At 29.1% G+C, this 23,630-nt stretch overlaps 1 protein-coding gene across 3 annotated transcripts in view; it reads left to right on the forward strand.

Annotated features, from left to right (window-relative positions):
* Window positions 1–23,630, forward strand: part of LOC111688959 (proteoglycan Cow) — a 151,518-nt gene that overhangs the window by 109,249 nt on the left and 18,639 nt on the right. For all 3 annotated transcript variants that reach the window (XM_046947764.1, XM_046947766.1, XM_046947765.1), the window contains exons 6-7: window positions 19,171–19,319; window positions 23,134–23,309. In XM_046947764.1, the coding sequence (XP_046803720.1) occupies window positions 19,171–19,319; window positions 23,134–23,309 (325 nt within the window). The remainder of the gene's footprint in view (window positions 1–19,170; window positions 19,320–23,133; window positions 23,310–23,630) is intronic.

Below are 23,630 nucleotides of genomic sequence, written 5' to 3' on the forward strand. Positions count from 1 at the left end.
CTATAGACTAGACTATAGACTAGACTATAGACTAGACTATAGACTAGACTATAGACTAGACTATAGACTAGACTATAGACTAGACTATAGACTAGACTATAAAATAGATAATAAACTAGACTATAAACTAGACTATAGACTGGACTAGACTAGAGTATTAACTAGACTACAGACTAGACTTTAGACTAGATTATAGACTTAACTAAAGTCTAAAAATATATATTTTTGTTACTTAAAAATAATTTGATCTTTACACAAAAAGGTCTTTTTGTATCCTTTTTAATAATATTATCTAAAACAATTCTAATTTGAAAGGAAAAACACTACACATTAATTTCGATATAATACCCAGCAAACAAACAGATTACAATAAAAATTAAAATTTTTAAAAAGTTTTTCCTTTCAGTGTTTGCTGTGTATAAGTCTAAAGTTAAACATTCATTGAACGTTCGATAAGAGAAATAAAAAGTTTAATGCTTATCGAACGTTATCATTAAAAATTTATATTGTTTTTTTTTTCTTATTCTTTCTTCCTTAATCTAGTTAAAATTCCAAACATATTTTGTTTCAAACAGTTTATTTGGAAAAAGCGACAAATGAGTTTTAAATATGGGTTATATTTTGCAAGAAATTTAACAAAATTTTAAAGAAGGAAATAAAATTGAAAATATTAAAAATATAATATTAAAGATTTAAAAATTAAATACTTCAACTCAAATCTCAAATGATAAAGGGATTAGAAATAAAATATTTATATAGAAAATTAACAAATTTAACTAGTTCGGTAGATAGACATGAACTTTCAGAAGGAAGTTGTGTCATATTTTGTAAACATCCGGTATTTTTCTTTAAAAATGTTTAAAAACTTTATCTTAAACATTTTACTTTTAAGCATTTAACCTTGTCTATAATGTAAAATACACATTAAATCAAAAATGTCTTAAAGCTGTTTTAAAATTTATTACACATTTGTTGTAAAAATATATAAAAAAACAAAGAAAACTGTCTCAAGGATATTTCCATAAAAATAAACAATTTACATTTATGTAAAAATAGCTAAACATACAAATATTTCCTTTCGTTTTCCTTTTTCTCTATAGAAAAACTATAAAATTTTATGTAACTTAAAGGCGGACTATTAGGAAATTTTCTACTCTTATCTTTACACAAAACTGAATCGTGCAAATTGTCAAGCTCTTTTGCTTATTGTATTTTTTCTACAATAATTTTATTTGCTAATACAATTTTCATATTAAATTTAATGTGTTTTTCAATATTTTACTAGATCGTTGTGTGTTTAATCAAATGTGAAATAGAAAAATACTTTCAACAACAATTTCTCATTGCGTGTAAGAAAGTAAAGTAAATGTGTTGAAAAAAAACGAAATGAGCTCATAAATAGTCTAAAAAATAAAGTATTAAATTGTTTTGTTTTTACAATATTGAAAGTGAAATTTGTGGAATGTTAAGTAAGTTGCATGAAGGTTTCGATATACATTTAAACCCAACAAGCACACGCGACGAGGCACGTAATATATAATGTTCAAGATGTTTCTAGACTATAACCAAGTGTAGTCAATAGTCAAGTCTATAGTCTAGCCCATAGTATAGTCTATAGTGTAGTCTATAGTCTAGGCTATAGTTTAGTCTAAAGTCAAATCTATAGTCTAGTCTATAGTCCATTGTCTAGTCTATAGTCCAGCCCACAGTCTAGGCTATATTCTAGTCTATAGTCTAGTCTATAGTCTAGTCTATAGTCTAGTCTATAGTCTAGTCTATAGTCTAGTCTATAGTCTAGTCTATAGTCAAGTCTATAGTCTAGTCTATAGTCTAGTCTATAGTCTAGTCTATAGTCTAGTCTATAGTCTAGTCTATAGTCTAGTCTATAGTCTAGTCTATAGTCTAGTCTCTAGTCTAGTCTATAGTCTAGTCTATAGTCTAGTCTAAAGTCTAGTCTATAGTCTAGTCTATAGTCTAGTCTATAGTCTAGTCTTTAGTCCAGTCTATAGTCTGATCTAAGGTCTAGTCTATAGTCTAGTCTATAGTCTAGTCTATAGTCTAGTCTATAGTCTAGTCTATAGTCTAGTCTATAGTCTAGTCTATAGTCTAGTCTATAGTCTAGTCTATAGTCTAGTCTATAGTCTAGTCTATAGTCTAGTCTATAGTCTAGTCTATAGTCTAGTCTATAGTCTAGTCTATAGTCTAGTCTATAGTCTAGTCTATAGTCTAGTCTATAGTCTAGTCTATAGTCTAGTCTATAGTCTAGTCTATAGTCTAGTCTATAGTCTAGTCTATAGTCTAGTCTATAGTCTAGTCTATAGTCTAGTCTATAGTCTAGTCTATAGTCTAGTCTATAGTCTAGTCTATAGTCTAGTCTATAGTCTAGTCTATAGTCTAGTCTATAGTCTAGTCTATAGTCTAGTCTATAGTCTAGTCTATAGTCTAGTCTATAGTCTAGTCTATAGTCTAGTCTATAGTCTAGTCTATAGTCTAGTCTATAGTCTAGTCTATAGTCTAGTCTATAGTCTAGTCTATAGTCTAGTCTATAGTCTAGTCTATAGTCTAGTCTATAGTCTAGTCTATAGTCTAGTCTATAGTCTAGTCTATAGTCTAGTCTATAGTCTAGTCTATAGTCTAGTCTATAGTCTAGTCTATAGTCTAGTCTATAGTCTAGTCTATAGTCTAGTCTATAGTCTAGTCTATAGTCTAGTCTATAGTCTAGTCTATAGTCTAGTCTATAGTCTAGTCTATAGTCTATAGTCTAGTCTATAGTCTATAGTCTAGTCTATAGTCTATAGTCTAGTCTATAGTCTAGTCTATAGTCTAGTCTATAGTCTAGTCTATAGTCTAGTCTATAGTCTAGTCTATAGTCTAGTCTATAGTCTAGTCTATAGTCTAGTCTATAGTCTAGTCTATAGTCTAGTCTATAGTCTAGTCTATAGTCTAGTCTATAGTCTAGTCTATAGTCTAGTCTATAGTCTAGTCTATAGTCTAGTCTATAGTCTAGTCTATAGTCTAGTCTATAGTCTAGTCTATAGTCTAGTCTATAGTCTAGTCTATAGTCTAGTCTATAGTCTAGTCTATAGTCTAGTCTATAGTCTAGTCTATAGTCTAGTCTATAGTCTAGTCTATAGTCTAGTCTATAGTCTAGTCTATAGTCTAGTCTATAGTCTAGTCTATAGTCTAGTCTATAGTCTAGTCTATAGTCTAGTCTATAGTCTAGTCTATAGTCTAGTCTATAGTCTAGTCTATAGTCTATAGTCTAGTCTATAGTCTAGTCTATAGTCTAGTCTATAGTCTAGTCTATAGTCTAGTCTATAGTCTAGTCTATAGTCTAGTCTATAGTCTAGTCTATAGTCTAGTCTATAGTCTAGTCTATAGTCTAGTCTATAGTCTAGTCTATAGTCTAGTCTATAGTCTAGTCTATAGTCTAGTCTATAGTCTAGTCTATAGTCTAGTCTATAGTCTAGTCTATAGTCTAGTCTATAGTCTAGTCTATAGTCTAGTCTATAGTCTAGTCTATAGTCTAGTCTATAGTCTAGTCTAAAATCTAGTCTCTAGTCTAGTCTATAGTCTAGTCTATAGTCTAGTCTAAAATCTAGTCTCTAGTCTAGTCTATAATCTAGTCTATTGTCTAGTCTTTAGTCCAGTCTATAGTCTGATCTAAGGTCTAGTCTATAATCTAGACTATAATCTAGACTATAATCTAATCTATTATGCAGCCCATAATACAGTCTGTTTCTAGTCTATAGTCTAATCTATGGTCTAGTCAAGTTAATAGTCTAGTCTACAATCTAGTGTATAGTCTAATCTATGGTCTAGTATATTGTCTAGTCTATAGTCTATAGAATTGTAATTTAAGACGGGGTGAGTTAGTTTAATTTGTATTTATGTTTGTTGGGTGAAAAACCCTTATGCGTACATATGTAGAAGCAGATTTACATGTGTTTGTATATTGTTTATTGTTATTTATTTTCTTATCGTTTTTAAACCACAAATAAATAAACAAAAATAAAGAACCAGAAAACCACATTTTTTCTCAAGTCAAGGATTTTTTTGGTTTACAACTTTACTGTTACACACTATAAGTCAGAGCAAATGGAAACGGAGCTAAAAATGGCGTGTTAAATGAAATTTAGGTGTAGGTCAAATAAAATCGAAATTGATATAAAAATATTGCCCTTAAAAAACAATTACAAAATAAAAACAAGGTAAAGCATGTGATATTTGTAACACGAAAAGCATAAACTTTATAACTTAAGTAGAATGTAAGTAATTAAACTTTTATACAAAACAAATTGTTTGTTGAAAATATCATCTCTTTTCGATGCTGGCTCCTAAGAGACTTGATTCCGTCCTATAATAAAAGTGTTGTACTTTCCCAAAAATTTAACAAATTATTAGCAAATTTTATTATAAAATTATGTGTCTCATTATCATTTATATTAGTGATTATGATTAAGTTACTTAAAAGCAATTAGTGGCAAATTAATAAACTAAATTTGTTTGTGTTATTTAGTAAATTGCGACAGGAACCACTAAATTAATTCCTTCATTTAATTATATGCCAAAGAGGCAATGTCACCACAGCCACTAAAACATTTCATCAATCCATATTAAATATTTACACGTTACTTATAATACCACAAACCGATAAAGACCACAAGAAAAATAACAATCATTTACTCATACATATGTAAGACATTTAAATACAGGTACATAATTTAAATTGCTATTAATTAATGGCGAAAAAAGGGAATATATTTTAATTAATCGATTGAAAGGGCAAAAAGAGACTTATGTACATTTGTATGTATTTTTATAAATTAAATAAGGAGGATATAGATATATGTGCAGACATGCTTACAACATGTCAATGACATGATGAAAGAAACGACATTAATTTATTTTGTTTTGTTGTTGTCGTCTTTGTTTTTTTCTGTTTATTGTGTCACACAAAACTCAATCAAAATAAAATTCAAAAACTCAAAGTTCGTTATAAGTTTTTTTTTGATAAATGAAATAGATGAATGTTTTTTATTCGTACATGTTTTGCTAGGGGAGGACATGTTTTCCTTTAGGTTGTATTATGTTTGTATGAGTGTGAGGTATTATTTTGGTTTGGAAAAGTTTCCAATATTGAGTAATTTTTGATGTATTGATAAATAGAATTGCTAAAACTTTGTATATCTATGTGAGTTTGGTTATTTATTTTCAGAATGTATCTAAACAAAACATTACCACAACAAATATTGAAATTTCTTGTTCTTATTGCAAAACTATTGGATGGAGATAAAAGATTTTTGAAATAAAAAATTTAGCAAAATTTGTTCTATAATTAGGAAATTTATCGAAATTTTTCTATACAAAAGTAATTTATCCAAAATTGTCCTTTAAAAGAAAAATTCCTAAAAAAAGTTTTTGAAAAATTTCCTTTTAAACATAAAAAATTCATGAAAAAAGGAAATTAATAGAAAATGTTCTACAAAAAGGAAATTTATCAAAAATTTCCTACAAAAAGAAATTTTGAAAAATTTCCTTAAAAAAAAATTGTTGAAAATTTTCCTTTAAAAAAGGAAATTAATTGGAATGGAAATTTCTCAAAATCGTGCTGTAAAAAGGAAATTTATCGAAATGGTTCTTAAAAAAGAAAGAGGGAAGTTTATAAAAAATTTCCTTTAAAACAGAGTTTTATTGAAAATTTTCTATAAAAAGAAATATTTATTTTAAAAATTTCATTAAAAAGGTGAAATTTATCTAAAATGTTCTTTAAAAAAGGATATATAAAGAATCGAAAATTGCGTATAAAAGTTTAACAAAAATATTCTATAAAACCATTTCTACAAAAATTTCCTATAAAAAATATTTTTCTTTATTAAACATTTTTTCTTCTTAAAAATGGAAATTTATCGAAATTATCCTTTAAAAAGGAATTTTATGGATTATATTTATCAAAAATATCTTATAAAACTGAGTTTAATTGCAAATTTCCTATAAAAAGGAAATTTTTGGAAAATTTCCTATAAAAAAAGAAAATTTTCTAGAAAAATTTCTTTAAAATAGGGCAATTTATCGAAGTGTTCCTTTAGAAATAATGTTTATGGAAAATTTCTTTTAAAACTGAGTTTTATTGAAAATTTCCTATAAAAAGGAAATTTTTTTGAAATTTTTCTATAAAAAAATATTGCAAAATTCCTTTAAAATAGGGAAATTTAACGAAAATTTCCTTTAGAAAAGGTTAAATAAAAGATTAAAATTTTCGTATGGAAAATAATCTATAAAAAGTGGAAAATAATCTACAAAAAAGGAAATTCGTCAAAAATTCCTATAAAAAACGAAATTTGTTGAAAATTTCTTATAAAAAAAATTAATTTTTCTAAAATTTCCTTAAAGAATAGCTTAACGAAAAATGTTCTATAACAAATGTTCTTTTAAAAAAGGTAATATATACAAAAAAAGGAATTTTATCGAAATTGTCTTAAGAAAGAGAAGAAGGAAGTTTCCTATAAAAAAGATTTTTTTAATTTCCTATGAAATGAAAAATTATTCCTTTAAAATAGAGAAATTTATCGGTAATTTCTTTTAGAAAAGCAAATTTTGTAAAAAAAAATTATCAAAAATGTCCTATAAAATAGAAAATTATAAAAAATGTTTAAAAAAGGACTTATTATAAAAAAAACTCTTAAAAAATTTGCTATAAAATAATTACTACAAAAAAGGAAATTTATTGATTTTTTAAGAAAATTTCTGAATTTTCTTTTTTAAAGATAATTTATTAAAAATTTCTTTAGAATAGGATACATGAATACTTAAACATTTTCTCTAAAACAAAGGAAATTGAGAATTTTTCATAAGAAAGGAAGTTTATTGAAAATTTCTTTTAGAAACGGAACCTTTTTATTGAAAATTTTCTTTAAAAAAGAAAATTTATAGAAAATTCCCTTAAAAAAGGAAAATTCATAAAAAAATTTCATTTAAAAGAAAATTTATTGAAAAAAAAAATCTATAAAAAAGGAAATTTATTAATAATTACTATAAAAAGAGGAAAATATCAAAAAATTCCTTTAAAAAGAAAATCTATCGATTTTTTTCTATAAAAAAAAGAAAAGTCATGGAAAATTACCTATAAAAAAGTAAATTTATCAGAAGTTTCCTGTTAAAAGGAAATTTATCGAAATTTTGTGTATAAAGGAAAAATTATCAAAAATTTCCTACAAAAAAGTAAATTTTTCTACATAATTTCTACAAAAAAATTATCAATTATTTCTCATAAAAAATATTTATCAAAACTTTCGTATAAAAAAAGTAAATTTATCAAAAGTTTCCTATAAAATAAAATTTTTAAAAATTTTGTGTTAAAAGGAAAATTTATCATAAATTTCTTACAAAAAAGAACAATTTATGAAAAATTTGCTACAAAAAAAAAAATTATCGAATATTTCTCATAAAAAAAACTTTCATATAAAGAGCCCTTTACCTATAAAAAGGATATTTAGTGAAAATTACATGAAAAGTTTTTTTTTCCGAAAATTTCCTATAAAAATTATGTATATTTTCAAATATTTTCTAATTAAAGAGAAATTACGGAAAATATCCTTAAAAAGGAAATTTTTTAAATTTATAAAAAATTCGATTAAAATAAATTTAAAATTCCAAAAAAAACGGAATTTTATGGAAAATAATTTTTTTAAGACAAAATCTATCTAACATTTTCTAATTAAAGATAAATTACGGAAAACATCCTTAAAAAGGAAATTTTTTAAATTTATAAAAAATTCGATTAAAATAAATTTAAAATTCCCAAAAAAAAAAACGGATTTTTATGGAAAACAACTCTTTTAAGACAAAATCTATTGAAGCCTTCCATCCAAAATTATATTAATTGAATATTTTCTTCTAGAAGGAAAATTTATTAAAAAATTCCCACTAAAGGAAAAATAAATAAAAAACTTCCCACAAAATAGAAATTTATTAATAATTTCCTACAAAAAGGTTTTTTTTATTAAAATTATTCTCAAATATAAAAATTTATTGAAAATTTTCTACAAATAATTTATTGAAAATTTCCTTAAAATTAAAAATTTATTAGAAATTTCCCAAAAAATTAATTTTCGGATTTTTTATTTAAAATTTCCTACAAAAAGGATTTTTTTATTAAAAATTTTCTCAAACATAAAAATTTATTAAATATTTGAATTTTTGGTTTAAAATTTCTTTAAAAAAGAAAATTTATTGAAAATTTCCTACAAAATGGAAGTTTTATTGAAAATTTCTCCCAAAAAGGAAATTTATAGAAAATTTCCCAGAAAAAGATAATATTTTGTAAAATTCATATTAAAACTTACATAAAAAGTAACTTTTTGAAAATTCCTTTTAAAAAGGAAATTTAAATTTCCTATAAAAGGTTATTTATTAAAAAATCTCTTTCAAAAAGAAAGTTATTGAAAATTTCCTTTAAAAACAAAAATTTTCAAAAATTCATAGAAAAAAGAAAATTTATGAACAATTTTTCAAAAAAGAAGGACATTTTTTGGAGATTTACCAAAAAAACGAAAATTTATTTTAAAATCCAAAAAATTTTTCCTCCAACTAATATTTTGTTCGATTCATGACTAAATAAAATTTATTAGAAATGTATTGAAGAATTAAAAATGTATTTTGTCAAAGAACAAATTGTAATTTGTAATATTGGTTCATTTTTCTTTAACCATAAAACACAGTGGTATGGAAGGCTAATAGCACAGCAAAAATAAAACGAAATATTTTCAAAAGAATAAAATTTATCACTCCTTAATAAGTAGCACTAAGAAAATATTTTTCTTTCTGTGGAAGTAATGTTTATTGACGTACAAAAAAACGAAAAGTATCTATTTTTTTTTAAATTTAAGGTATAATTTTTTACTGACATTTTATTTTGGAGTTTATTGATGAATGCGTGTAATATGTTTATTTATGTTAATACTTTTAAATCAATTTAGTTGTAGTTTATAAAACTATCATTTCACTTCCTAATAACTTTCAAGAAAAAGATCATAAAAATTACTTCCTGAGAATGACTTTAGATGTAGTGAATTTGGAATCAAATAAAAAGGACAAGTCTGTGTTAAAATCATAACTTCTTCAGGTCTTTTTCAGTATTCAGTAAATTCTACTACACTAAAATTTAACTCCAGTAAGTTTTAGATACAAAAGAACAAAATTATAACCAATCTAGCTAAATCGATATTTTTTGAGTACCTTTTATGTACAAATGTATTTAACTTTCTCGAAAATGTAAGCAAATACTTGATAGAATTTCAAATGTTCAAAAACCCTACATCTACCACAATTCGTTTAATCTATTTATCTGGTTTTTAGATAAATAATATTAGAATGTTGACATATTGTTATAGACTTCTAATGTAAGACTACGAGACCATTGTTTGTATACAAGTATAAATTAAATACACATATATATTTATATACATCTGTATATGTATTTATTTATATGTCCAATTCTTTATTAATAGATGTATTTGAACTACAATACAAAGAATAGAAAAAAAGGAATATTTGTAAAAATAATGATATAAAATAAAATAGAAAACAACAAAGTACAAAGAACAACACGTTATAACAGCAAATACTAAAGATTTTTTCTTGTATAGTGCACTAAAATTGTATAGAAATGAATTGAAATAGAAATACAATATATCAAAATATATAACATCAAATCTAACGTAGCCATCTTCCGTATTCTACACAGACACCCACACACATAAACAATCATTTGTCCACACACTTAAACATTGGTAAACACTGCTCTCTCTCTCTCTCCCTTTGCAAGCAAGGACAAAAATATGTACATACATAAGTAAACAATAATTCACTTTTAACGTTAACAATGTTGACATCCGCCACTGTGCACTGTGTGAGTCTGTGTATAAAAACGCTTATGAGAGTTTAAATAGTCATTTCCGGTAAAGGTTTAAGAGAATTAAAAGATTTCTACTTATGGAAAATGATTTAACTTGAAGTTATAGTTATCTAGTTAACAAATGTCGGATAAAAAAAAATTTATCAAATTTGAGAGATCATGAAACACCTTTCCTAAGGGAAAACACCAAAAAAAGGATAATTTTTAAAATAAAAATCGCTTTTTTTGGAACCGTATATGATTTTAAATAGCTCTCCATTTTCACAATATAATACTCATTCCTTGGCTACTATCAAGTCAAAATTTATTACGCTCGGCCCAGCGATTAAGAAATGACAGATTTATTTTCCAAAAATATTTTATTTCACCCCGGAGGTGGTATTCACCGAGTGGATACCACCCCCGGGGGCAAAAGAGGTGCTACACGTATATTGGAACTATAAACTGAAATCGATTTGACCTGGAAACAGAGTCGAAACATAGAGCTCAATATTCCAGTATCACAAGATACAGTAGCCTAGCGATTATTGATGAGATCGCACATGGATGCCAGTGGCAGCTATAATGTAAAGCCTAAACTCAGGGAAATATAATGTTGGTTAAATTAATGAAACACTGTGAAATCTGTATTTCGGGATTAGTACAGTGCTCTTACCGAAAAAGACAGAGAGTTGCAGTACATGTATAATATTCACAATGAATGAAGGGGTATATGGGTCTCAGACCATATCATGTTGATCATGCATCTCGCAAATTAAGCAATAGATCAGTTTAGAAATTTAGTAGCTCGAGTTACTACACGGATGGCTCCAAATTGAGAAATTAGGCCTTCCAGGTGAAAGTCCGGGCATTAAGGCGGTTTACACTAAGGTTTACATATAATAGGAGTCGGATAGTATTCAGAACGAATGGACAAATGTAATTGCTTCAAAAGGAACAGCAGTTCGAGGTAGTTAACCTGACAAACGCAAAGCCATTCGACGCAACGAAAGCTAATTTAATAATATGTGTGAGAGAATCGCATAAAGCTGCTAGGAATATAAAAAAGGTGGTTAGAACCACAACGATACTATGGGGTGACCCTGTTGATAGCAAGTTCAGAAATCTCCCTAAAATGAGCAAGTCTGTAGTTGGCATAAGCGTGGGTGGACACGCAGGATTATGAATACAACTATTCAGACGAATGTAGAGAGAAGATTGAAACTCTGGAAACTCTTTGCCACTGTTAAACATTTGTCGGACGTATTGGATTATAAGAAAGCTTTAACTGAATACTCTCCCTGACGCAAGGTTTACTTCACATGAATACTAGGCCACTTGGAAGTAATCGGCAACAAAAGAAGGGCGAATGTAATAGCTTTAAAGGAAAGAACAGTTCGAGATAGTTAACCTAACGAACGCATAGCAATTCGACCAAACGAAAGTTGAATTAAAAATTGTTGAGCGAATCTTATAAGAACTTTTGAAAAGACTTTTGGAAAGAATGACACCACATAGATCCTACTTGGTCGTTAGTACGAATTATACTGAGTAGATACACAGTGTTGCGAGCACAACTATACAAAATTAAACGTGCGGATTCAGACAAATGTAAAGCATGTGGAGAGTACAGTAAATCTGTGAAGTACTTTCTTTGTCACTGTCAGACATTTTTCGAAGTTACATTCAAGTATCTTAAGAGTGATTTTATTAGGGAATTACTAACACTGATTGGAAAATTCTTAGAAAATACGTTGAAGAAACCGATTTCTGAACATTGAAAGAGAAACAGTAAACATTTTTTTCTTCCATGAAAAGAAACGCACAACAAGCCCGATAGTGGCCCAGGTGCATTTCTTCGGATTTGTAAATAGCTCGATTACTTGAGTGCTTGTTCTTGGCCCAGCGGAACAATGTATAAAACATGTGTGTGGTTGCAAGATTCTAGCAGTTCACCTTGTGGTTGTAATAGTATCAACGTGAAATAAGACGATTTGGTGTTAATAATTTGAGCGTAATGACTTCTTTAAGTACATATTTGTAAGCGAGTGTGGTATGTATTTGTTTTCAATGAAATCGCCAGGTTAAAGTAATTAATGACAAATTTAAAGAATTATAAATCAAAATATTAAGTACTAACCTGTTAAAATAATGTTGACAAATCAATCTTGATGACACAATGATGAATTAAAACTGGATTTTCTGAAAAACAAAGAAAAAAAATAATTAAATAAATATTTCCAAAAAAGTCGGCCTTTAAAACCACAGTATCTAAATGTTGACAAAGAGAAAATACGCTGACATACAGCTACTGTATTACTCCACCCATTTACATTACACAACCACAACATGTCACACAATATATAGCTGAACAAATACATTAAATTCTCTATATATGTATTCTAAATAAACAAGAAATAAAATGTAACAAATGCGTTTTTTTGTTTATTGTTTATTTTCAATATTGAATAAAAATAACAAAAAGAAAAAATAAGAACCAAAAATACTTTGTTAAATTCATTTACAAAATTTTTTTTTGTTTCATTATTTGTAACATTTTTTAGTTTATACGATAAAATGTTAGATTTTTTTTGTTTGCATTTTTGCAAATGGTTTTTATTTATTTTGTTTTTATAACGTGCAGCCAACAGAGTACAATATAAACACACCTTGTTTTTGCCACAGATTCATTGCGGACTTACCCCGCAGTTATTTGGGGGTGTAATGAACTTTACAGAGGTAAAAGGAAATATACACGTCTGGTTCCAAATTAACACCAAAGTGTTTTTCATTTTTCAATAACATCCGTTGTCAAATTTGATATTATGCGCTCACTATTGGCAAACAACAAACGTTGTGAATACTGAGTTTAACATTTAGATGAGACATCGAGTGTTATCGTACGTATGCATACACATTGACAACGAACGTTATTGAAAAATTGTAAACACTTTGGTGTCAATTTGATACCAGACGTGTAAATTTTTTTTCCCTTTGTGTAGTGCTCTAGGTTTAAGTTTATCATTGTTCTCATGAATTATATATAAATAACTAACTTATAATACTTTCTACACATTCAAATGTATAAAGTAGAAAAAGGTTTGAAGTGTTTACTTTTAAGATTACCTGGTGACATCAAAGAGACAATGCACTTAAAGCTAGAAAACTTTACAAAACTATATCACTGGCTTCATATTTGTTTTTTAACAAAATGGTTCAAGTAAAACCACATATTACAAGTCAATACTTTTACCCCCCTAAAACCGCTGGGCATAGTCAAAGTTAAAAAATACAAAAAAAAACAACATTGTATATTTTGTTAGATTTAGTAGTTATAGAGTGAAATTTCTACAAAAAAAATGATCAAAATAAATACCAAATGCCATCAATACGTAAAAATGGTTTTTAAGGTTTTAGTGGTTGTTTTTTAGCTCAATGACGAGGAATGTTTTTCTAAATCGTTGGGTGATTTGATAAAAATAAATTTCTATACATATAGTATTTGTATTTCCTACCTAGAAAGAAACAAAACCAAACAAAATAAAAAAAGTTAAAATAGAAAAATAACGCTGTATTTTAATGGATTTATGGCTTTTGATTTGATGCCTTCTAATTCATGGTGGGGTGCTCTTTTTTTGCTGTATGCATCTAAAATGTTGATCTTTCTCTGTCTTTTTATTTATTCAGTTTATTTTGTCGTTGTTTTTTTTCTATTTCCAAAATTCATGACGATTGATTTAGATTACAATTTTTTGCCCCTGGCAAATCATTTGTTTATTATATAAAAACTTCTTGTTTTTTTACAATTATTGGGAAATTGTTTAAATGATTTATTTGGCAATTTATTAGCATATGTAAAAAAAAATTACAATATGTTATAATAAATATATATAGATTTAATTCTTTGTTTTTATAAAACGAATAGAATAAAGTATGGATGTATAGTCAGATGTAGACGATTTTATGATACCCTAAATAACAAGTTCATATGCACAGATTAATTTCTTAACCTGAGCGGTGCTTGAATGGATTATTGAGCACCAAGTGAGAGACGTGACAAGAACGAAGCGGCTTACTGATGCTGAAAACCTCGTCGTCGGAAAGTCGAGTACTTGACAATCTTTTCTTTTCCCTGCTTACGAGTATAGGGATAATACTAAATGCTTGATAATATCTAGGGAAAAACTATATTGGTCCTACAAGTTAATTTCCTTGCTTTTAAAAGTCGGTAACATTTTGAGGCTTTCATCCTTGCATATCTTTACTAGAGAGTGGTCCTCTTTAACCTATTTATAGTCCTATTCCCAGTCCCATTTTTAGTACTATTCCTAGTCCTTTTCCTATTTCTATTCCTATTCCTACTCCTATTCCTTCTATTACCAGTCCTATTACTAGTTCTATGTCTAGTCCTATTCCTAGTTCCTTTCCCAGTCCTATTTTGAGTCATATTCCTATTCCTAGTCCTATTCATAGTCCTATTCCTAGTCCTATTCCTAGTCCTATTACTATTCCTAGTCCTATTCCTAGTCCTATTCCTCTTCATAGTCCTATTCCTGGTCCTATTTCTAGTCCTATTCCTAGTCCTATTCCTAGTCCTATTCCTAGTCCTATTCCTAGTCCTATTCCTAGTCCTATTCCTAGTCCTATTCCTAGTCCTATTCCTATTCCTAGACCTATTCCTATTCCTATTCCTAGTCCTATTCCTATTCCTAGTCCTATTCCTAGTCCTATTCCTAGTCCTATTAGTATTAGTCCTATTCCTAGTGCTATTCATAGTCCTATTCCTAGCCCTAGTCCTATTCCTAGTCCTATTCCTAGTCCTATTCCTAGTCCTATTCTTAGTCCTATTCCTAGTCCTATTCCTAGTCCTATTCCTAGTTCTATTTCTAGTTCTATTAATAGTCCTATTCCTAGTCATAGTCTTAGTCCTATTTCTAGTCCTATTCCCAGTCCTATTCCTATTCCCAATCTTATTCCTATTTCCAGTCCTATTCCTAGTCCTATTCCTATTCTTAGACCTATTCTTAGACCTATTCTTAGTCCTATTCCTAGTTCTATTCCTAGTCCTATTCCTAGTCTTAATCCTATTCCTAGTCCTATTCCTAGTCTTAGTCCTATTCCTAGTCCTATTCCTAGTCTTAGTCCTAATTCTATTCCTATCCCTATTCCTAGTCCTATTCCTAGTCCTATTCCTAGTCCTATTCCTAGTCCTATTCCTAGTCCTATTCCTAGTCCTATTCCTAGTCCTATTCCTAGTCCTATTCCTAGTCCTATTCCTAGTCCTATTCCTAGTCCTATTCCTAGTCCTATTCCTAGTCCTATTCCTAGTTCCTATTCCTAGTCCTATTCCTAGTCCTATTCCTAGTCCTATTCCTAGTCCTATTCCTAGTCCTATTCCTAGTCCTATTCCTATTCCTAGTCCTATTCCTAGTCCTATTCCTAGTCCTATTCCTATTCCTAGTCCTATTCCTAGTCCTATTCCTATTCCTAGTTCTATTCCTAGTCCTATTCCTAGTCCTATTCCTAGTCCTATTCCTAGTCCTATTCCTAGTCCTATTCCTATTCCTAGTCCTATTCCTAGTCCTATTCCTAGTTCTATTCCTAGTTCTATTCCTAGTCATATTCCTAATTCTATTCCTATCCCTATTCCTAGTCCTATTCCTAGTCCGATTCCTAATCCTATTCCTAATTCTATTCCTATCCCTATTCCTAGTCCTATTCCTATTCATAGACCTATTCTTAGTCCTATTCCTAGTTCTATTCCTAGTCCTATTCCTAGTCTTAGTCCTATTCCTAGTCCTATTCCTAGTCCTATTCCTAGTCCTATTCCTAGTCTTAGTCCTATCCCTATTCCTAGTCCTATTCCTAGTCCTATTCCTATTCCTATTCCTATTCCTATTCCTATTCCTAGTCCTAGTCCTAGTCCTAGTCCTAGTCCTATTCCTAGTCCTATTCCTAGTCCTATTCCTAGTCCTATTCCTAGTTCTATTCCTAGTCCTATTTCTAGTCCTATTCCTAGTCCTATTCCTAGTTCTATTCCTATTCTTAGTCCTATTCCTAGTCTTAGTCCTATTCCTAGTCCTATTCCCAGTCCTATTCCTAGTCCTATTCCTAGTCCTATTCCTAATTCTATTCCTATCCCTATTCCTAGTCCTATTCCTAGTCATATTCCTAGTCTTGTTCCTAGTCTATATGTCTACATATGTCTAGTCCTGTTTCTATTCCTTTTTTAGTACTCTTCCTACTCGTATGCCTATTCATTTTACTAGTCCTATTCCTAGTTTTAGTCTAATTCCTTGTGCTATTCCTAGTCCAAATCTTTGTCTTATTCCTAGTCCCTATTCCAAGTCCTATTGCAAGCCCCACTCTATTCTCAGTCTTAAGCTCATACCTAACCAGCAAAATAAAACGAAGTACTTCCAAAAGAATAACATTTATCACTACTTCTGAGGAAGTGATGTTTATTGACTTCCAAAGAAGCGAACAGAAACCAATTTTCTTTTTAATTGATTTCTATTTGTTTTTCGCTTCTTTGGAAGTTCTTCATTTGTTGGTTAGTCGTAAATGTGTTTCTAATCCTATTCCAGATGCGGGAGGCTTACGAAATTATCAAAAACTATATAATATTTAAATAAAATTAATCGAATAAAATCTAATTTCATTTCAAACATAAACTATGTAATTGACTTTTATAAGCCAACATTCTATGTCATTTATTTCTTGTTCTTTGTTTTTGTTTACGGACCATAAAAGAAGTGAAATGAAAATTAAATTGAATCAAATGAGTAGAGTTGAACACATGTTTTAATTAAATTACACATTTTATTGTCTATTGAACACGTATACATACACGTGTGTGTATATATATATATATGTATATTTTAACACAATAAATAATAAAATACAATTTAACTTCCGCAAATATGAGAATGTTGTTAAATTTTATGGATGATTAAATAACAACATTCATATAAAATATTTTAACTACATTCTATAGATACAATCCTACAAACATACTTTTTTACCTACAACTACAAAATTAAACAAAAGCTTTAAATAAACACAACAACATAATCTATAAACAATTTATACAAGTATAAGTTTTGTTACAAGTCAAATAGTTGGAAAAAAGGTAAAAATCTAAGTAGAAAAAACGTACAACAAAATGCCATAAATATTTGCAATTGTTGCACTTACTTGCCAAACAACCAACGATAATAATGTTTCTGTTATTGTTGTTTTAAAAAATCTTAATGGTTGAATAAGTTTAAATACTGCAGCAGCAACATACATAACATAGATACTTTTATAGTTCTATGAGTATATTGTACTACCCAGTAAATTTGTAGAGAAACAGCAGTGGTGACTAACAACAACTTGATTAACTTGAATTTTAATATTTGAAGCTTTTTTATTACATATAATGTAAAGAAGAGAGTTTTTTAATCTTAATTTTTCTATTTTGTACCTGCGAAAGTAACCCTTCCAAAACGACAGGGTTTGCATTAAGAAATAAATAGATTATTAAATTAAAAGTACGTACCGAACTGAATCAAAAGTTTATTGGGTTTTTCTCTATTCGTATGTTAAGAATTCAATGATTTCAATTAAAATTCAATAAATATTTACAACAGATTTCTTCCTTTTTCAGTAGAATTAACATAATTTAATTACTTGGAGAATAACTGACTTAAGCATTTTAAAAATGTTATTAAATTTAGTGATGCAAGTTAGTTAGTTAATACTGTTCTAGTTCAGTTCAGTTTAGTTCAGTTCTAGTTCTGTTCTAATTCTGTTCTAGTTCTGTTCTAGTTCTGTTCTAGTTCTGTTCTAATTCTGTTCTAGTTCTGTTCTAGTTCTGTTCTAGTTCTGTTCTAGTTCTGTTCTAGTTCTGTTCTAGTTCTGTTCTAGTTCTGTTCTAGTTCTGTTCTAGTTCTGTTCTAGTTCTGTTCTAGTTCTGTTCTAGTTCTGTTCTAGTTCTGCTCTAGTTCTGTTCTAGTTCTGTTCTAGTTCTGTTCTAGTTCTGTTCTAGTTCTGTTCTAGTTCTGTTCTAGTTCTGTTCTAGTTCTGTCTAGTTCTGTTCTAGTTCTGTTCTAGTTCTGTTCTAGTTCTGTTCTAGTTCTGTTCTAGTTCTGTTCTAGTTCTGTTCTAGTTCTGTTCTAGTTCTTTCTAGTTCTGTTCTAGTTCTGTTCTAGTTTCTGTTCTAGTTCTGTTCTAGTTCTGTTCTAGTTCTGTTCTAGTTCTGTTCTAGTTCTGTTCTAGTTCTGTTCTAGTTCTGTTCTAGTTCTGTTCTAGTTCTGTTCTAGTTCTGTTCTAGTTCTGTTCTAGTTCTGTTCTAGTTCTGTTCTAGTTCTGTTCTAGTTCTGTTCTAGTTCTGTTCTAGTTCTGTTCTAGTTCTGTTCTAGTTCTGTTCTAGTTCTGTTCTAGTTCTGTTCTAGTTCTGTTCTAGTTCTGTTCTAGTTCTGTTCTAGTTCTGTTCTAGTTCTGTTCTAGTTCTGTTCTAGTTCTGTTCTAGTTCTGTTCTAGTTCTGTTCTAGTTCTGTTCTAGTTCTGTTCTAGTTCTGTTCTAGTTCTGTTCTAGTTCTGTTCTAGTTTTGTTCTAGTTCTGATCTAGGTCTTTTCTAGTTCTAGTTTTGATCTAGGTCTTTTCTAGTTCTAGTTCTGATCTAGGTCTTTTCTAGTTCTAGTTCTGATCTAGGTCTTTGCTAGTTCTAGTTCTTGCCCCCGATATCATATTGAAAATAATGTAAATGAGTTTCTCTAAATGTTAATTCTAATTACAACAATAAATTTTTACCACAATTTAAATTACAATTAAAATTAAATAAAAATTGTAATATAGAAAGCAGACAACAAATAAAAATTATATCTAAAAATAAATAAAGCTAAATGAAAATAAATTTACATAAAATATTAATTTAAATAAATTTTTTTCTGTTTTTTCCCTGTCTTCTCAATTTTGATTTATTTTTTTTTTTCTCGCTGCTAAAATTTCACCATTCTTAAACCAAACAATGGTGATGACAACTAATGTTACTGCGACTGCTGCTGCTATTGCTATTCTACACAATTTGCTGTTAATGCTGCTACGGCTGTTACTTGCGGTTGGCGGGCGATGCCATCATCATCATCACTATAACCATCATCGCCACTACAAATGCCACCTAACCATCTTTTTCATCGGCTCCTTTTCTGTTGAAATGATTACTCTTGCGTGTCTTGTTCGTGTGTATGTGTGTTGTATGTTTGATTGTGTCTCTGAACAATATTTGTAGCAATTGCAAGCCATGTCCCGTAGCAAAACCAACATTCCTTTGTGGCAACGACAATAGAACGTATTCATCGTTATGCAGATTGGATTATCACAATTGCATACATTCAACATCCATAAGAATTGCATGCAAAGGATTTTGCCCATGCAAGGGTAAGTTCATGATTACAAACTACATAAAGATTTTTTTGTTTTTGCTCTTTTTCCTCAAAAATTTTTCCATTTGCCATTTTTAAGTAGACCAACTGAATGGTACTCTTTTAATTTACTACAATAAGAACGTGTTGAAAACTTAAGAGTGGAGTGAAGGAAAAAACCATTTTAAAGTGAAAAAATATTTAAACACAAAAACCTTCATACCTATTTGTACTTTCTATTCTCAAAGGGAATAGAGTTTTGAATACAGTGTTAATCTATCGGCAGAATTTATGTGCTCGTATTAGTGGCTTGAAATGAAAAGGATATTAGATGTTGGGGAAAATGTGCAAAAAGAAAATGGGGAATAATGAATGGAATGGATTTCTGTGAAAACATAAAGTGAATTATACTGAGGTTAAAAAACATTGATTTGTATATAAAAAATTATTTCAAATGATTTACTGTATTAATTAAAGATTTTCCATTTGATATAAAAGAAAACTGTACTTAAAAAAATAATACAACGTATACATAATTGATTTTATTCGTTTAATTATATATTATTTATACGCAGTGATTTTTTAAAGCACTTTTCCATACCAAATAATACGAAGCCAGCTCAATTATATTTTAATTCGAGTTTAGTTCTACTACTTCTACTTGTGCTCTATTTCTGTTCTAGTTCCGTTCTAGTTCTGTTCTAGTTCTGTTCTAGTTCTGTTCTAGTTCTGTTCTAGTTCTGTTCTAGTTCTGTTCTAGTTCTGTTCTAGTTCTGTTCTAGTTCTGTTCTAGTTCTGTTCTAGTTCTGTTCTAGTTCTGTTCTAGTTCTGTTCTAGTTCTGTTCTAGTTCTGTTCTAGTTCTGTTCTAGTTCTGTTCTAGTTCTGTTCTAGTTCTGTTCTAGTTCTGTTCTAGTTCTGTTCTAGTTCTGTTCTAGTTCTGTTCTAGTTCTGTTCTAGTTCTGTGTTCAAGTTTCTGTTCTAGTTCTGTTCTAGTTCTGTTCTAGTTCTGTTCTAGTTCTGTTCTAGTTCTGTTCTAGTTCTGTTCTAGTTCTGTTCTAGTTCTGTTCTAGTTCTGTTCTAGTTCTGTTCTAGTTCTGTTCTAGTTCTGTTCTAGTTTCTGTTCTAGTTCTGTTCTAGTTCTGTTTCTAGTTCTGTTCTAGTGTATGTTTAGTCTGTTCTAGTTCTGTTCTAGTTCTGTTCTAGTTCTGTTCTAGTTCTGTTCTAGTTCTGTTCTAGTTCTGTTCTAGTTCTGTTCTAGTTCTGTTCTAGTTTTGTTCTAGTTCTGTTCTAGTTCTGTTCTAGTTCTGTTCTAGTTCTGTTCTATAAAATAATATTTTATTTTATTTAACTTTGTTAAGATATTATTTTTTTTTAATCTTAATCATTTTCAAATATACTTAAAATTACAATTTAAACTAAATAACAAAACTGTAACATTCCATTTAATCTCTCCCTATCAAACCATTTTCCTGCTTTAACCAATTGAGATGCACAAGGAAATTAAATTTTAAGTTTTCTGCTCTCACACAAAAACATATAATTTAGTAAAACAAAAAAAGTTCATCCATTAAAGCCAGTTTTATTAACCATAAAGTAAAAAACAAATTTAAATAATAAAACAACAAGATAAATATAAAAAATATATAAGAGGTGGTGCTGCTAACAGATAAACCCATAGTTACAGATAAAACAACAACAATAGAGTTAAAACAACTACAAAAATCTGGCAAACCTATTCAATTAAAAAATAAATTAAGAAAACAGCTAAAAGTAATATGGAAAAGGGGGTGTTTGAGGGAGACGGAAAACATTTAAAGCAAACATTGTTATTAGAGTCAAAATCAAAAGAAAAATTTAATAACGACCTAAACCAGACACTCAAAGTGTAATCGCACTGAACCGCATTCACAGAAACAACTTTTTAAAAGCTATTGTAATATATAACAGAAGAAAAAGATAAAAAGGGAGCAAAAGGCAGCAAAAGGAGAACAAATACATTATTACTTTATTCAATAACCACAACGAATTTTAGGAATCATTAGTGCTAGTTCAGTTCTAGTTTAGTTCTAGTTTAGTTCTAGTTTAGTTCTAGTTTAGTTCTAGTTCAGTTCTAGTTCAGTTCTAGTTCAGTTCTAGTTCAGTTCTAGTTCAGTTCTAGTTCAGTTCTAGTTCAGTTCTAGTTCAGTTCTAGTTCAGTTCTAGTTCAGTTCTAGTTCAGTTCTAGTTCAGTTCTAGTTCAGTTCTAGTTCAGTTCTAGTTCAGTTCTAGTTCAGTTCTAGTTCAGTTCTAGTTCAGTTCTAGTTCAGTTCTAGTTCAGTTCTAGTTCAGTTCTAGTTCAGTTCTAGTTCAGTTCTAGTTCAGTTCTAGTTCAGTTCTAGTTCAGTTCTAGTTCAGTTCTAGTTCAGTTCTAGTTCAGTTCTAGTTCAGTTCTAGTTCAGTTCTAGTTCAGTTCTAGTTCAGTTCTAGTTCAGTTCTAGTTCAGTTCTAGTTCAGTTTCTAGTTCAGTTCTAGTTCAGTTCTAGTTCAGTTCTAGTTCAGTTCTAGTTCAGTTCTAGTTCAGTTCTAGTTCAGTTCTAGTTCAGTTCTAGTTCAGTTCTAGTTCAGTTCTAGTTCAGTTCTAGTTCAGTTCTAGTTCAGTTCTAGTTCAGTTCTAGTTCAGTTCTAGTTCAGTTCTAGTTCAGTTCTAGTTCAGTTCTAGTTCAGTTCTAGTTCAGTTCTAGTTCAGTTCTAGTTCAGTTCTAGTTCAGTTCTAGTTCAGTCTAGTTCAGTTCTAGTTCAGTTCTAGTTCAGTTCTAGTTCAGTTCTAGTTCAGTTCTAGTTCAGTTCTAGTTCAGTTCTAGTTCAGTTCTAGTTCAGTTCTAGTTCAGTTCTAGTTCAGTTCTAGTTCAGTTCTAGTTCAGTTCTAGTTCAGTTCTAGTTCAGTTCTAGTTCAGTTCTAGTTCAGTTCTAGTTCAGTTCTAGTTCAGTTCTAGTTCAGTTCTAGTTCAGTTCTAGTTCAGTTCTAGTTCAGTTCTAGTTCAGTTCTAGTTCAGTTCTAGTTCAGTTCTAGTTCAGTTAGTTCAGTTCTAGTTCAGTTCTAGTTCAGTTCTAGTTCAGTTCTAGTTCAGTTCTAGTTCAGTTCTAGTTCAGTTCTAGTTCAGTTCTAGTTCAGTTCTAGTTCAGTTCTAGTTCAGTTCTAGTTCAGTTCTAGTTCAGTTCTAGTTCAGTTCTAGTTCAGTTCTAGTTCAGTTCTAGTTCAGTTCTAGTTCAGTTCTAGTTCAGTTCTAGTTCAGTTTTAGTTCAGTTCTAGTTCAGTTCTAGTTCAGTTCTAGTTCAGTTCTAGTTCAGTTCTAGTTCAGTTCTAGTTCAGTTCTAGTTCAGTTCTAGTTCAGTTTTCTAGTTCAGTTCTAGTTCAGTTCTAGTTCAGTTCTAGTTCAGTTCTAGTTCAGTTCTAGTTCAGTTCTAGTTCAGTTCTAGTTCAGTTCTAGTTCAGTTCTAGTTCAGTTCTAGTTCAGTTCTAGTTCAGTTCTAGTTCAGTTCTAGTTCAGTTCTAGTTCAGTTCTAGTTCAGTTCTAGTTCAGTTCTAGTTCAAGTTCAGTTCTAGTTCAGTTCTAGTTCAGTTCTAGTTCAGTTCTAGTTCAGTTCTAGTTCAGTTCTAGTTCAGTTCTAGTTCAGCTCTAGTTCAGTTCTAGTTCACTTCTAGTTAAAAACTTTATTTCTACATAATTATGTATTTACTTAACTATTTATCTTATTTTTATAAACATATTATTTTAATTCTTTATTATTTCTTTATAATTTTTGTTTAATTAATTAAATTTATTTCATTCTTTATCGCAAATTTTCCCAGATAATATCAGTGAAAAACGTTTGCAACGCATTAATGAGCGACAAAATGCATTCAATGCTAAATACAAGAAAACCATGGAACAACAGCAAGAGAAACAACAGCAACAATACAAAGAGAACAGCAACAACAACATCATTAGCAGCAGTAATAATAATGAATTTAATACAATAATGGATGTAAGTGAAATATTTAATAATAAATTACATGTCAAAAATATACAAAAAAAATATATAAAACCAAAACAGAAATTAAAAACAAAATGAACCAAAAAAGACATTTAAAAATAAACACACACACACAACCTGAAACAAAAATGTCTGAATATGTTTATGTTTTAAATGATAAATGAACGGATGAATAACTGAATGTATAAATATGTAAATGTTTTTATTGTTTTTTTTAATTCTCTGCTTAAATGGATCAAGTCTGACAAACAACAATTACTACATGTAAAAGACATGTTTTTTAACACTGATACACATACATATACATTTATA

This window comes from Lucilia cuprina, chromosome 4, assembly GCF_022045245.1.
Source record: "Lucilia cuprina isolate Lc7/37 chromosome 4, ASM2204524v1, whole genome shotgun sequence".
In the NCBI taxonomy this organism is placed as follows: domain Eukaryota; kingdom Metazoa; phylum Arthropoda; class Insecta; order Diptera; family Calliphoridae; genus Lucilia; species Lucilia cuprina.